The sequence below is a fragment of the Musca domestica genome, unplaced genomic scaffold, assembly GCF_030504385.1.
Source record: "Musca domestica strain aabys unplaced genomic scaffold, Musca_domestica.polishedcontigs.V.1.1 17, whole genome shotgun sequence".
Taxonomy (NCBI): domain Eukaryota; kingdom Metazoa; phylum Arthropoda; class Insecta; order Diptera; family Muscidae; genus Musca; species Musca domestica.
The window spans coordinates 9,819,499-9,835,764 of record NW_026712230.1 but is presented as its reverse complement, the minus strand read 5'-3'; the positions used below and the strand labels follow the sequence as shown (position 1 = coordinate 9,835,764).

The following is a 16,266-nucleotide window of genomic DNA, read 5'->3' as shown; positions in this document are numbered from 1 at the left end:
GTATGTGTATTTTCTCAAACCTCAACTACAAATGAAACAAAGCCAAACACGTTTCAGCTCTCTCTCTCTCTCTCCTTCTATCTCTTTTGCTCTCTTTGAGCGTGTCGACTCCCATTCTAATTTTTCAAAGAGTGACATTAAAAATTCCCACTCCACGATCACTCCCACTCGCGAGCAAGTTAATGGTTTTAACTACCCAATACAAACAAGTAAAAAAGCAGTAAGTTCGGCCGGGCCGAACTTGAAAAACCCTCCACCTCCACCCTCCACTTAGAAACAATTTGGAAATTTTCAAAAAAAAAAAAAATCTGTTAAAATGTTGTTGTTTTTTATTGTTGACCTGTATATTGATTCTTATAAACTTTATTTTGGCTTAAGGTCAATTGAAAAACATCATTTTTCTCCCTGAAGATGACTGTCGAAGACAGTCGAAATATCGGAAAATAAAAATCAAAATTAAAAAAATAAAACACTGATGTTTTTCAATTGACCTTAAGCCAAAATAAAATTAATAAGAATCTGTTAAAATCTTAAAAATTTATTGGGCGTTAGAATGGGGTCTATACGAAGACGTGGACCTGCATAGACAACTTTTGTCATATGCCATTACAATATTCAAATACGAAACTTGAAAAAATCCGCCAAAATCATAAAAATACCGAATATAGGGAGATACCGATATATGGAGGATATACGAGAACGTGGGCCTGCATAGACAATTTTCTGTCATGAATAGTTCCCATTACGAACTCTAAATAAGAAATTTGAAACAACTCTGGTGAATACTGTCCTTAAAATCATCAAAATACCCATTATCCGGGGGTATCGTGGTATGGGGCCTATACGATGTCGTGGACCTATATAGATTCTCTTTCAGGGGATAAAATGCGGATTTTCAGACAATGTGTGTGGATTTTCAGACAATTTCATTGAAAAATGTAGCGAAAAACATCAAAATACCGAATATAGAGAGGTACCGTATATGGGGGCTGTATAATATCGTGGACCGTCTTCGAACTTGACCTTGACGATATTAAAAGGGTAATTTTTAAAAGCAGAACAGTTTTTTTCTTCGGTTGTGCGGTCCATATAATTAAATGTTTAAATCATGTAAATATTGTCCGCAACTACGCCTCAAATGGTCCATCCGCTTAGTCCAATTTTAAGAAGTTCTTTCTGAAACTTCACCCGGTATATCACTAAGAAAATTCTTTAGTGTCTTCCAAGACATGTTTCTTTGTATATACATGAGTCCAAAAATAAAATAGTCCTAAGGTGGTAAATCACACGATCCAGGCGACCAATTGTCCGGTCCCGAACGAGAAATAAAATGTTCACCGAACTCATCTCACAATAAGTCCACTGCAACGCGTGCTGTCTGGCAAGTGGTTGTTATAAGTCAAATCCAGCTCTTGCATTTTGGGCCATTCACAGTTAGGTTACGATTCGCAGCCCATAAACTGAACCAAACTGAGAATATGGTCACTTTTATTAAGATGTCGATTGATGTAAGGAATCAAAAGACTCTTCAGATATGTGGAAGAATCTTAGCTTCGATTTGGGATGGATTTCAATTCGTTTATAATAGTGTCTCACATACACAAATGTTATGAGAGAGATCATTACAGAATTTCAAAACTGGGAATTCTTCAAATTTCGCACGCTCTATTTTTTATCTAAAGAGAACAGTCCGACTGTTGAAAGCATTCCACATACTGCCGCAAAATACGCAGCAACATCTTTTCGATTTCAATGTGAAAGGAGCAAAACAACAAATTACTACAAGCAATAAAAAAACAACAACATCAACTTCTACAAAAGATCACGAACAAAGTGCAAAAAGTTCAATTGCGAACAATAGCGCAATGAAAAAGACAACCATTCAGGCGGATGATAAGCCCATTAATAACATGAAAATGATGTGATGTGACAAAGCCGTAGTGCGCGCCACGTCAATTTCGCCAACAGAATGGCCGAGGCAAAGAAAAACGTGGAGAAACATAAGTGAATGGTATTTCGGCTAATGAATGAATGAATGATCGAATTAATTGATAGTGCGCTTATTTTTTGTTCTAAATTTATTATTTTCAATTTCCCTTTTATTTTCGGCATGGTCAGGGGTCAGTTATGATTTGATTGAGTCAACATCATTGCAAACATTTAAGCGAAAAGAAAAAAATGATTCAGTCATCATGAGAATTTTGTTGTGATGTGATAAAACAGATGGGTTCCAAAGAAAGAGCTGGGTGCCGGAGTTATACTGTAATATTAATCATAAATAAAAAAACGAGAGAGGGTAAACCAGTTCAAAAAACGATGCATAATTTATGGGGGTTTGCTGAGTTTTTCTGAGAAGTGACGATGGAGTTTTTTACAAAATGATGGCATTGAGGATAATTAAAAAAATATAAATAAATATATAAATGAATAAAAACAAATCACCAAAGTATTTAGAAAACTAATGTTATCTTCAGTACTCCAACTGAGGAATTACTTGTCGAAAACCACCATGACCTCCCACAGTTTTAACTGAACTTTTGAAAACATCAAGGTACATTGAATTGTTACGAGGCTTTGTGAGGCTTGCAGCATCAAACTTAATTATCCATGAAAACTGATCTGATTCCTAAAACGGTTAAAAAGTTGACACTAAACAAACGAGAACCTTTACGTCTCAAGCCCAATCCAATTCGATAAAAATGTAGGATAGCAACCATAGGTAAATCTGATCCTTTGAATGAAAAATTCAAAATTCCTCATTTTTCCCCACATTGCAATAGAGAAGCGATTTTTATTTATTTATATTTTTTTTATTTTGACACTGAGTTCATCTTTCCCATAGAAACAACATTTTATTGAATTTTTCTATTTTTTCTATAGAGAAAATAATATTTTTTTCTATAGAAAAAACTGCTTTAAGGAAAAAGAGCCTATTTCCTCGTTTTTCTATAGTGCTAAAACAATTTTATAGGAAAAAAATTATATTTTTTCTTTAAACGGAACATGCTAATCTTTCATTTTTCTTATTTTTCCTACGAAGAAATAATGCCTGAGTTTTCCTATAGAGGAAATAATTCTGTATTTTTCCCCCTTAGGGTTGAAAATTCCTCATTATTTCCATAGGGGAATAAATTCTCAGCTAAAAATGCATTATTATTTCTGTAGAGGGATAATTTTTTTACATAGGAGGAAACATTCCTCACTTTTATTTTTCAATAGGGGGGAAATTCCTCATCCCTTCCTCAGAGGGAAAAATCTATTTTTTTCCATGGATGGAAAGATTCCTGATAATTTCTATAGAGAAACTCCTAACTTTGAGAAAATGCCTCTGTGGGGAAATAGAGGACCGATTTTTTCTGTTGAAAAAAAAATATAATTTATTCTCTTGAGACCACTGAGAATCGATTTTTTATAAGCAAAAATATCTCCACTAAGGATCGATTTTTTTGTTTCTATAGAAAAAATGTCCCAGTGGAGACAACAGGGCACCACGATTGTTCCTTTCAAAAGTCCACGATTGGTCCAATCGAGAAAATTGGTCCTTAAAAAATATTCTCTAAAAAATCCTTAAAAATCTACGATTGGTCCTTTGAAAATATTCTCTAAAAAATCCTTAAAAATCTTCGATTGGTCCTTTGAAAATATTCTTAAAGAATCCACGATTGGACTTTAAAAAATTCACGATTGGTCCTTAAAAAATTCACTATTAGTTCTTTAAAAATATTCTTAAAAATTCGACGATTGGTAATTTGAAAACATTTTAACAAAATCGACGAATGGTCCGTAAAAAGTTCTGGATTGGTCCTTTAAAAACATTCCTTAAAAAGTTCACGATTGGTCCTTAAAAAATCCACGATTGGTTCGTTAAATATTCCAAGATTGGTCCTTAAAAAATTCACGATTAGTTCTTTAAAAATGTTCTTAAATATTCCACAATTGGTCCTTTGAAAATATTTTTACAAAATCGACGACTGGTCCTTAAAAAATTCCTGGATTGGCCTTTTAAAAACATTCTTTAAAAATTTCACGATTGGTCCTTAAAAAATTCACGATTGGTCCTTTAAATTTTTTCTTAAAAATCCTTTACACCTTCCTGAATTGATCCTTTAAAAATATTCTAATAAATCCTCGATTAGTCCTTTCAAAAATCCACGATTGATTCTTAAAAAACATGTTTGCTAAATTCACGTTTGATCCTTCGAAAAGTCTTCGACGCGTTCTTTGAAAAGTCCTCGATTTTACAACCTACGATTGATTATAAAAGAATTCAAATTAAAAAAAAAATTGATCCTTTACAAAATTCACCTTTAGTCCTCTACAAAAAAAAAGATCGAAACCCCTCAGTTAGACCAATGAAGATCGATTTTTTTTATGAAACAAGTTAAAAAGCAGTAAGTTCGGCCAGGCCGAACTTTGAATACCCTCCACCATTTGGAACGAATTTGGAAATTTTCCAAAAATAAAATCCGTTAACAATTCTGTTAAAATTTTAAAAAAACATTTTGGGGTCTATACGACGTGGGCCTACGTAGGCATTGTTTGCCATAAGTCATTACCATATTCAAATTCTAAATTTGAAAAAAAAATTAATAATGCACCTAAAATCATCAAAATACCGTATATAGTGAGGTACCGTTACATCGGAGCTATACTAAGACCGGGATCTGTATAGACAATTTTCTGTCACAGGCTGTAGCATCCATTACGAACTTCAAATACGACTTCTCAAACATTATCGATGAGTATTGCACCTAAAATCGACAAAATACCGAATATAGGGAGGTACTGATATATGGGCCTATACGAAGACCTGGACCTGCATAGACAATTTTCTGTCACAGACTGTAGATCCCATTTCGAACTCTAAATACGTAATTTGAAACTACTCCGGTGAATAAAGACGCTAAAATCATCAAAATACCGAATATTGGGAGGTACCGTTATATGGGGGCTATACAAAGACGTGGATCTGCACAGACAATTTTCTGTCATAGGCTGTAGTATCCATTACGAACCTCAAATACCAAATTTGAAACAATTCCGGTGAATAATGTCGCTAAAATCGTCAAAATACCGAATATTGGGAGTTGCCTTTATATGGAGGCTATACGAAAACGTGGACCTACATGGCCCATTGGCCCATTTACGACTTAGAATTTTACGCTGATCAAGAATATATTTACTTTGTTGGGTCTGACATGAGTATTTCGAAGAGTTACAAACGGAATGACAAAGTTAATATACCCTCCATAGTATGGTTGAGGGTATAAAAATGCTTCAGTGAAAGCAAATATCGACCGATTGAGGGTCGATATTTTGCTACAAAAAAATAATTATTGTTTAGAAAAATGGATTAATTTGTTTCAATACGAATTCATTCTTGGCTTTTTTTCTCAAATTATTACACCTCTCCCGCCCTGTACATCTTCTACAATTAATCTACAATTAATTCACTATCAAACTTACCACAAGCCAGCAACACAAAATCCAATAAAATTCGACAGAATATCTTCTTCGTTCCATGCAGTTCCATTTTATGTTTTTGGGCAATGCTGCTTCCAGTCGCTGTTACGTTTCGACCACCTCCAACCGAATCGATGAATATGTTTAAACTTTTCTCGTTCTTATTGCTATGATTAATATTGTTGTTGTTATTATTGTTATTATGGTGATTCGATAGCGATGACAATGTTGTACTGGCTGTGCTAGCCGTTGTTGTTGACGATGGTGAGGCTGAGATGCCACTGCCAGAACTGTGTCCCATAGCGCTGACGCAACCCGTGCTGCTGGCCCCCAGATAATTGGCCGTGCCACTGTCACAGTTGGCATTACCGTTCGCCGCAAGTAGGGCTGTTGTGGTGGTTGCGGAGCTAGCTGGGTCTGTTGGCGCATGGTGGCTGGTTACTGCAGCCATTGCTGCTGCACCGCAGAGACCTACAGATATGGAGGCTGATGCCAGTGTGGCTCCATTCAGTGTCGGCGAAGATGGTTCACTGCAGCTACTTTGGCTCTCAAGACGCTGCAGAGGTGTTGTGTCACAGACGCTGGTCGGTCGTAAGCTGTTCATGGTGACGTTTTGAGAGTTCTGTGTAAAAGCGATTAAGAGCTGCTCCAAAGGGGGGAGGGGTGGGGGTTACTTATCACTTCAATATCGTATTCAATTTAATAAAATTTTCTTTTGGGGAATTTATTATGGATCTCTTCTTTTCAAAACTCCTCCATGCTAATCAATTACTTTTCAATCAATCCAAAACCATAACATTTGGAGCGTAGGACGATGATGATGATCTCTGCTGGTGATGCTGATCTAATGCTCTTAACGGTAATTGAATGGATGATGTGGTGATGCTGATGATGCCAATACCAAATTCGATTCTGTGAAAAACTCAATACCCAATCTTTCCTATTCAAAATCAATAGCCTTCTGCTATTGTTGTTGTTACTGTTGCTGTTGCAGCTACCTCTTCCTTTGTTATGTTTATCTCTACTGATGACATGTGAAATTCACTTCCCAAGACATTGAATTCGAGCTGGCTGGATGGCTGGCTGTTGGGCGTTGGAGTGTTCATTACCTTTAGGGTTGTTGACTCCTTTGTTTTTGTTTAGATCATCAATACCTGGGGATTAGAGAAGAGAAAAACAACCATAATTAAGTTAAGATTAACTAACAACAATAGTTTTGTTGTTTTTGGGTGCCAGTATTGTTTGTGTGTTGTTTTGTCTTGTATGTCTAACTTTAGGGTGTCAAATTTTCAGATCAGCAGGTAGTAGAAGTTCGTTGTATTGAAAATTGCTTTCTGCGAAACATTAATTGTTTCGAAGATGACACTTGAAAATCATCATTGCACTTGCTGAGATTATGGTAATGGGATTTTGGGAAAATTCATTTAAGACAGGATATTTGTGTTTAAACGATCCTGGTTTGAATATCTCTAAACACTAAATAAAATTTAATTAGAGTTTATTAGAAAATCATTAGGGGAATATTCTCCAAAAAAATCATGATTATAGTAAAGTACAAGGCAAAAATATCTTCTAAAAATGATTCACTCCATAAAGTACCCCAGTGGTCCTTTCAAAAACGTTCTTAACAATTTTTGTTTTTTAAATTAAACAAAATATTTGTTTTTCCTTTAAGACAATTAAAAAGAAAATCTTAAAAAACACACTATAGTGGCCTAAAAAATATTCTTCAGCGGACGCCACTCAGTGTCTATTTCTTTCTGTAAAAATACCTCAAGTGATGCCACAAAGGATCAATTTTTTTCCTTAGAAAATTACTAAAGGAAAAAGTCTTAGTCGGCACTACCAAATACGGAATATCGGTGGGTATCGTTATATGTGCACTATAGGAAAACGTGGAACTAAATATTCAATGTTCTGCCACCGGGCTAGAACCCATTATGAACTACAAATACCAATTTTTATCAACATATCGACAGGTTCCGTTATATGGGGGCTATTCCAAAACGTGGACCTATACATACAATGTTTCGTCACACGAGCTAAAACCAATTACGAAGTACAAATACCAATTTCTAGACTAATCCGTTAACAAATGTGGCAAATATCCTCAAAATGCCAAATAAGGGGTGGTACCGTTATATGGAGGCTATACCAAAATGTGGGCCAATATATACAATGTCTCGCCACACGTTCTAGAACCTATTATGACCTACAAATACCAATTTCTGGACTAATCCGTTAACAAATGCGACAAATATTATCAAAATACCAAATAAGGTGTGGTACCGTTATATGGGGGCTATACCAAAACGTGGACCTATACATACAATGTTTCGACACACGAGCTAGAACCAATTGTGACCCACAAATACCAATTTTTAGGCAAATACGTGGAAAAGTGTGGCAAAAATCATCAAAATACTTATCAAAATAATAAAAAGTAAATAGACCGATACATCTCATTTTCAATAACAACCATCCTACACACAATAAAAATTGTCCTGCTAAAATTTTGCTCCACGTCAAATAATGTGGACTGTATCGTGATTTCAACATATAGACAGACGGACGGACACGATTAGATCGACTTAAATTTTTATGCTAATTATGAATATATATACTTTATGGGGTCTACGAGGAATATTTAAGGATGTTACAAACGGAATGACACTGTTAATATACCCTCCTTTCAAAGGTGTAGGGTATAAAATTCCGCTGTTGGAGCTTTAAAACAACCGTTTGATACTTTAAAAACATTCTTTACACAATCCGTCCCTTAAGAATATCCTTATATAATCCACGGTTGCTCCTTTAAAACTGTTCTTCAAAAAATCCACTATAGCTCCTTTAAAAATTCACGAACGAAAAAAAACAAGGTTGATGCTTTAAAAGATCTTTAAAGCATACGCAAAAAGTTCTTTAAAAGATCTTTAAACATCTACGATAGGTCCTTTAAAAGATATTCAAAACATCCACGATAGGTCCTTTAAAGGATCTTTAAAAAATCCTCGATTGGTCCTTTAAAAAATCATTGAAAAATCCACGATAGACCCTTTAAAAATTCACCATTGGTCCATAAAAACCCAGGATTGGTCCTTTAATTTTTTTTTTAAAGTCCACGATTGGTCCTCTAAAGATCCACGATTGGATTTAGATCTGTAATACATCTACGAAGGTCCTTTAGAAGATCTTCAAAATATCCACGATAGGTCCTTTAAAGGATCTTTAAAAAATCCTCGATTGGTCCTTTAAAGGATCTTTAAAAAATCCTCGATTGGTCCTTTAAAAAACTTTCAAAAATCCACGATAGGCCCTTTTAAAATTCACGATTGGTCCATTAAAAACCCACGATTGGTCCTTTAAAAAAAATTTTAAAAAAGTCCACGATTAGTCCTCTAAAGATCCACGATTGGCTTTAGATCTGTAATACATCTACGAAGGTCCTTAAGAAGATCTTCAAAATATCCACGATAGGTCCTTTAAAGGATCTTTAAAAAATCCTGGATTGGTCCTTTATAAAATCATTGAAAAATCCACGATAGGCCCTTTAAAATTCACGATTGGTCCATTAAAAAAGTCCACGATTGGTCATCTAAAGATCCACGATTAGTCGTTTAATTTTTTTTTTTTAATCCACTATTGGTCCTCTAAAGATCAACGATTGGTCGTTTAATTTAAAAAAAAGACGATTGGTACTCTAAAGATCCTTTAAAATTTTTTTAAAAAAAATCCACGATTGGTCCAAAAAAGATCCACGATTGGTCCTTTAAAACAAATCTGTAAAAAATCCACGATTGGTAATCAAAAGATACACGATTCTTCCGTTAAAAAAATCTTTAAAAAAACCACGATAGGTTCGCAAAAGATCCTCGATTCGTCCTTTAAAAAATCCACGATTGGTAATATAAAGATCCACGATTCGTCCTTTAAAAAAATTTGTAAAAAATCCACGATTGGTAATCTGAAGATCCACAATTGATCCTTTAAAAAAATTTGTAAAAAATCCACGATTGGTAATCTGAAGATCCACAATTGATCCTTTAAAAAAATTCTTTAAAAAATCCACGATTGGTACTAAAAAGAAACCCACGATCAAAAGGTTTTATGAAAAAACAAATTAATTCCATAATTAAAGCTCATTTTGATTTGGATTTTCTTAAATCCATGCCCTTTAAAATATCCCTTAACAAAGATCCACGGTCGAAGCTTTATATGACATTGAAAATTATTCTTTACGAAAAATCCAGGACTTGTACACGATAAAAGCTCTCTATATTGGACTTTAAAAAAATATTCATTAAATAATCCTCCATTAAAGCTATATGAGTCTTTGAAAGCCAATCTTTAAAGACCCAGTATAAAAAAGTTCATCATAGGAAAAAAAAAATTGGCTATAGGAGAAATATAGAAGCGAGAAGGAAAAAGAGAATATTTATAGAGAGAAGTGTAGTTAGGTGGGTGGTCCGCCTAGTCGAAGAATGCCTTTGGCAAATTTGAAAAATGACGATGGGATCTGTGTCTGAGAACGTTTAGGGTAGACATCTGTTACTGATGTGACCAGTCAGTATGGCTACGACGTTTCTTAGATCAAACCTACTAAATGATAGAAACCGACTTGTTCTTCTTCTTGACATTACTGGCAAGATGGCCTTTGATACCTGATAAAATCTCGTTTATTGAGTTAATTGTCCTGCAAAGAAATCTACTTTGCTCGACCATTAAAAATATATCACTGAGTCCTTAATAAATATTCTTTAAAAATCAGGATTTTCCACAATATTATTTTTCGAAAATAATCTAAAGTACATCTCTCAGAGCCTTTCGAAAAAAACATTTTTCGAAAATTCTCTCCAAACAAAGAAAAGTAGAAAACTAATTTCCCTCAAACGGTAATCGGAAAATAAACAAATCATCCATTAGCACTTCATGAATTGTGGTCTGCCTACCTTTAAAGTAGAACCACTCCAGAAGAGTAAGAACTAAAACCGCAATAAATTTCTATTCAAATTTCTATTTTGAAACAAGAAATCACCTACACACTTAATATTGAAAATATACAAATATGTTTTAGAGAAGTTTGTGTGTGTGTGAATTTAGATATGATTTGAAAAACAAAAAATGAAAATATTTCAAATATGGGAAAAAAGAAAAAACAACAATGGAAGAGAGGCAGGCCACTACTAAATAATTTCTATTTCCATGGCAATTGTTTATTTGTACGAAAATGAAAGAAATATATTTCAATATTTGTTGAAGGTGGAACGTACATACGTTTATTTTGGATTTTTTTTTTCATATCGTCTAAAGGAAATTTCAAATCGACAAACAAATGGACCTCAATACTGTTTGCATAGACCGACCTGGAGTGTGTTTAAACGAAATGATCGGGAAAATTTTTGTGTAAATATTTAGAAAATTTCTTTCTCTCAGTCATTCATTCATTTGTTCAATTGCGTATTCCTCCATTCATTGGTCTCTTTGTTTGTGGCTTTTATTTTGTTTAGGTTTTTATTACCTTTTCGGAGGGCACTACCCGCCCTCTCAGCTAATCCAATATTATGGCCAGTGAATAGAAAAGATCGTAAATTGTTAGTTTTGTGAGATATCTTAAGATAAAGATTTGACGTCTAAGTAGCTGTACTTCTATTCTCTGTTGTTACTCACCTTAACCACCCACCCACTACTTGAAAAGTTCAAAAATCTTATAAATTTTGAAATTGATTTTTTTGTGTTTTTATGATATTTTGTTGTTATTGTTGTAATGCTAGTTGAAGTTCAGGGGCATTTGATTGATTGAGGAATGCCAGATGTTTTCCAGTCAAAAAGAAAGATATAAAAAATGTCAATATGTTGAAATTTATTAAGGAATTGGAAAAGACTCCAATAAAGTGATAAAATACTCTAAGAGAACATTTCAATTGAAAGATGACCAGTTAAGGTGAAGACCCTAAGAATGTCGAAAGAAGGCGCTTTCAAATAGTATTTTCAGATATACAGGGTGAGATGAAAAAACTGCAACCAAACTTCAGACTGCTGTCTTTTCTAAGCCACTCATTCGATAGCTGTTAAAATTATTTCAGTGACAGCTCATTATATTTCTTACAAGCGTATAAAAGCACTTCGGTAAGAATTTTTTAGAAAAAAGGTTATTCGTGATGGAATTCAAGCGTGATAGTATGATTTCTTTATATTTGGCTAGAAAACCACAAGTGACTATCGCTAGAGCACTCCAGCATTTAAATAAAATAAATCTTTTGTGTCTCCTACCAACGTTCGTTAACATGATACTGGTAGAGTAGCCCGACGTCAAGGAAGTGGACGGAAGAAAACAGCAACAGCAGCAGTAATGGTTCGAAAAGTAAAGAAGCGTCTTGATGGAAACATGCGTCGCGGTGGCCGAACTGCCGGATTTGGTGAACTGCCGGATTTGATTTTCTCCGGTGAGAAAACATTCGTTGTCCAGCAGTTTGTAAACAAACAAAATGGTCGTGTTTACTTGCCAAAGAGGTCAGCCATGGCGCCGGCCATGGTAATGGTATGGGCCGCCATAACTGCCAATGGTCGCTCGTATTAATCGACCGAAGCATCAGAATAAATGCCGAATATTATCGCGAAAATATTCTGGAAGGTGTATTAATGCCTTGCGCACGCAAACATTTTGGCCACAGACCTCGGACATTCCAACAAGACTCACCACGCGCCACCCAGCGCACAATGGCCACCAAAATCTCCGGATACCAATCCGTTGGACTATTGTATCTAGAATATTTTGGAAAGCAAGGTTGGCACTAAAAAATACCAAAGTTCGATCAGCTCAAGCAAGCACTTCGCCGGCAATGGGCCAAAATACCGCAGAGCAACATTCGGGCAGCATGTGACAGTTTCATTGGCCGTAATTCGTGTTAAAGGTGGCAAATTCGAAAAAATCTAAACTTATTCTAAAATTTGATGCTATTTCCGACATTTTTTGCTTTCATTCAATAAAATTTAAAAAAATGTAAAAATTAAGGCGTTTGACTTTTTAGCAGTTTTTTATCCTACCCTGTTTTTATTCCCTCCACCATACATAATATGGGGGGTATATTAACTTTGCCATTCCGTTTGTAACCCCAGGAAACACTCATGTCAGACCCAACAAAGGTATTTTCACGATTTTAGCCACATTTTTCAATGGAATTGGCTTAAAATCCACACAAGGAGTTCCCTCTAAGTACTTTCTCCCCCGAAAGAGAAGAGATAAAAATGTTTTTTTCACAGCTATATTTGTATTATTTTTAAATGCATTTCAAAAACGGAGGATGAGGATTTTTCCTTTTTCAAAGAAAAAATATGTAAAAGGATCGTGGTGTTCCTAATAATATTTTTTTCAGAAAATATTCAGTGTTACAATCGTGGATTTTTTGCCGAACATTTTCCAAAGGTTAAATGAATCAAAAAAGAGGACTTTTTTAAAATATTATTTTTTAAGTGGCGTATTTTTAAATTTTTTCAAGACTTCAAGAGTTTTGAACTTAACTTTTTTATAAAGAAATTATAGATGACTTTTTAAAATCTATATATATAAAAATCATTTGTTGTTTGTTGGTAACGGAATCAGTTGAAAACGGCTGGACCGATTTGCATAATTTTTTTGTACGAACCTTCGTCATACCCCGAGTTAGGTTTTTAAAGAAAAAAATATTGACCACGCCTACTTTTACGCCCACTATATTGATTTATCTAAAATCTTTATATTTGCCAGATAATGAAGATATCGGTTTGAAAATTATTACACGAGATACTGTTGAATTTCCCTCCAAACTCAGGAATTTATTTGGGCGCTAGGAAGCTGACCACGCATACTTCTAATCTATATATATAAATGAAAGTTGTGTTAGTTACTACGCTTATAACTTAAGAACCGCTGAACTGATTTTAATGATTCATACAAATTCGGAATTGTCTCCTATCCGAAAAGGATAATATACAAAAAAAATCACGTAAAAATGTGATATATTAACATTTTCATTTTGACTTTTGAAATGTACAATAGTAATGTTTTATTTTGCATGATTTTTTTCCATTTTGACTTACTTTTTTCTAATGTACATTTGTAGTGTTTTTTATATTTTATTTTTGAATTCGAATATTAATATTAATTTATTTAATTGACTTGATTTCTTGGGAACTGAAATTGATGACGGGTTACATGGAAGTATAGTACCGAATTATGTGGTGGCGAAACGGAATAGATGATACCGAAATAATTTAACGCGGTCACACCAAAGTTAAAAGATAATTACTTTTTCAAAATCGCTAGAAAAAATCATGAAAAAGAATTCTCAAAAATTCTCAAGTCGGGAAAAGATCGAAAAAAATTACAATGGAATCGAATTACAAAATAATAGTACATTCTATTGACAAACTTTGTAAGGATCTTTAAAATGAAATAAGTGTTAAATAGGATGTTAACTGACATCTACCCTTCAACTCGAGGGCCTACATCGTGGTTCAGCTGGAAAATGCGCAGACATTTAAACAAACAAAATGACCGAAAAGACTAATGGGGCTCATTTCAAAGCATGGACCTTCTTCTTTCATGTGACAATAATCCGTCCAATGAGAGCTCAAAATACAAAATTCTTTGAGAGTACAATCAGTAAAATACCAAATTTAAAGTGTGCAAAATAGTAGAGCGAATGGGACTTTTAGTATGAAAAGGATTTATATCCTTCCAGAAATTCTTTCAAAACATTCAAGATAACTTAAATCGCTTTTGCAGGTCTTGATATCGATCATAACTCACGGATAAGGGTACAACCCGATTTCATATTTATATAACCATCTATGATTTAAGCTATTTTTGGGGTCTTGGCCACTTTTTCATTTTTTTGGCCCTTATTTGAAATTTTCAAAGTTGGTCTTGACCACCTTCATCAATTGATTTGGCTAAAAATTTTTATTTATACTACCCTGTGGTAGGTCACCATCATACAGATAATTATCACACAGGAAAGTTTGGAGTATCCCCAAGTCCACTTTCACATCTAATGTGTGGTCAGAAAAGAAAATTTTGTATTCTATTGAATTTTTAACCCCCAAGAGAATATTGGTTGGGTATAACCCTCATATGAATGTATCCCTGATTCCAGTTATGACTGTGGCAACGTTTTTCAACTGATTTGGCTATTATTTGGCATCTTGGCTTTTCTGTTTCGAGGGTCTTGACCACATTTTCCAATCGATTTTGCTGTATTTAGGCTACTTTGTGAGTAGAGAACCATTGTACAGAAAAATGTCAACATACGTAAATATTTTGGTACAGTCCCCAGGGCCGCCGATCTATTGTGATTTTTACCGATTGGCGGACGACAACACGGGAATTGTTTAATCGACATTGAATTTTACTATGAACAAGAACATAGACTTTTTGGGGACGCTAATGCGCAATTTGAGGTGCTATGGTAATGGGTGTAAAAGCGTTATTAACTTTGACTATTCAGAAATTATTTTGCCCTCCTTCCATAGGTATTTATTTCTTTTTAGTCGGATCAATATTTATATTAAAATTTGTTCACCTTTAAAATTTGCATTACAGACTAGAACTTCGGGCCGGCAACGCGGACCGGGCCAGCTAGTAATTTTTAAAAATTTTCAGTGCAGTAATCTATTAATTTTTAATGAACATTTGTATCAATTTTCAAAGAATATTTTTCATAAACACTCAAAATATTTATCAATTACTATCTGAGCTAGGTCCGTGAATTTTTAAAAAATAATTCGGGTGTTTTTTTTTTTAAAGAATATTTTTGAAAAACTCTTGGAGCTGTAATTGTGGATTTTTCAAGTATTCTTGAATTTTCTATTTTTTTTTTTTATTTAAAAAAAAAAGTAAATACTACCAGATTTCAAGAAAATTCTCGTTGATATTTGAAGATTATTTTCCCAAGACTGTCAGAGCTAAGTTCGTGTATTTTTAAAAGTTTTTTCAAAGGCTATTACAGCTATATTCCTGGATTTTTTTAAGAAAAATTCGGTTGGATTTTTAAAGAATATTTTTAATGGCTCTCAGAGCTGTAATCTTGGGCTTTTGAAAGATTATTTTTCAAAGTCAATCAGAGCTAAATTCGTGGATTTTTAAAGACTAATTTTAATCAATATTTTTAAACACACTCTGAGCTACAATGGCGGATTTTTTGAAGAATATTTTCGTGAAATCTTAAAAGATTATTTTTTGAAAGACTCCTGGAGCTATGATGGAGAATTTTTTGAAGGATATTTTCAAATCGCGAATAAAAAACAGAGCTTAATTAATATATTTCTACGCCTGACATGGCTAAATTCGGCTATTCTTTTAAAAATATATTAAGACTCTCCGGGCTTAAATTTTGAATATTGTAAAAAAAAAATATTTAAAAACTTTCAGAGCTATAATGGTGGATTTTTAAAGAAATGTTTACAAAGTCTCTCAGGTATTTCGAGAAATTTTTTGGGTAGCATTTTCGTGGATTATTAGAAAAATATTTAGGTGGACTTTTTTTGGGAATATTTTTGAAAGACTCGTGGTGCTGTAATTTTTGAAATGTTGGATATATTTTTCAAAGAATATTGTCATATTTTTTAAAAAATATTTTTGTTTTTTGATTTTAATCGTGGATTTTTCAAAGAATATTTTTTTGAAGACTATCAGAGCTATAATATAGATTTTTTAAAGATTAGTTTTTCAAGGTGCCTTAAGGCCATATTTCGTACTTTTAGTAAGAAATATTATTTCGAAGCCACCTAATGATAAAAAAAAAAATATTTTTCTAAAACTTCAAC

The 16,266-nt window shown here is 33.8% G+C and overlaps 1 protein-coding gene across 1 annotated transcript in view; it reads right to left on the bottom strand.

Moving 5' to 3' along the window:
* The window catches only part of LOC101901751 (putative phosphatidate phosphatase), a 50,552-nt gene that overhangs the window by 27,847 nt on the left and 6,439 nt on the right, over positions 1-16,266 (bottom strand). Inside the window, exon 2 of the mRNA XM_005183295.4 lies at positions 5,467-6,617. Within this exon, the coding sequence (XP_005183352.2) occupies positions 5,467-6,067 (601 nt within the window). The 5' untranslated portion in view covers positions 6,068-6,617. The remainder of the gene's footprint in view (positions 1-5,466; positions 6,618-16,266) is intronic.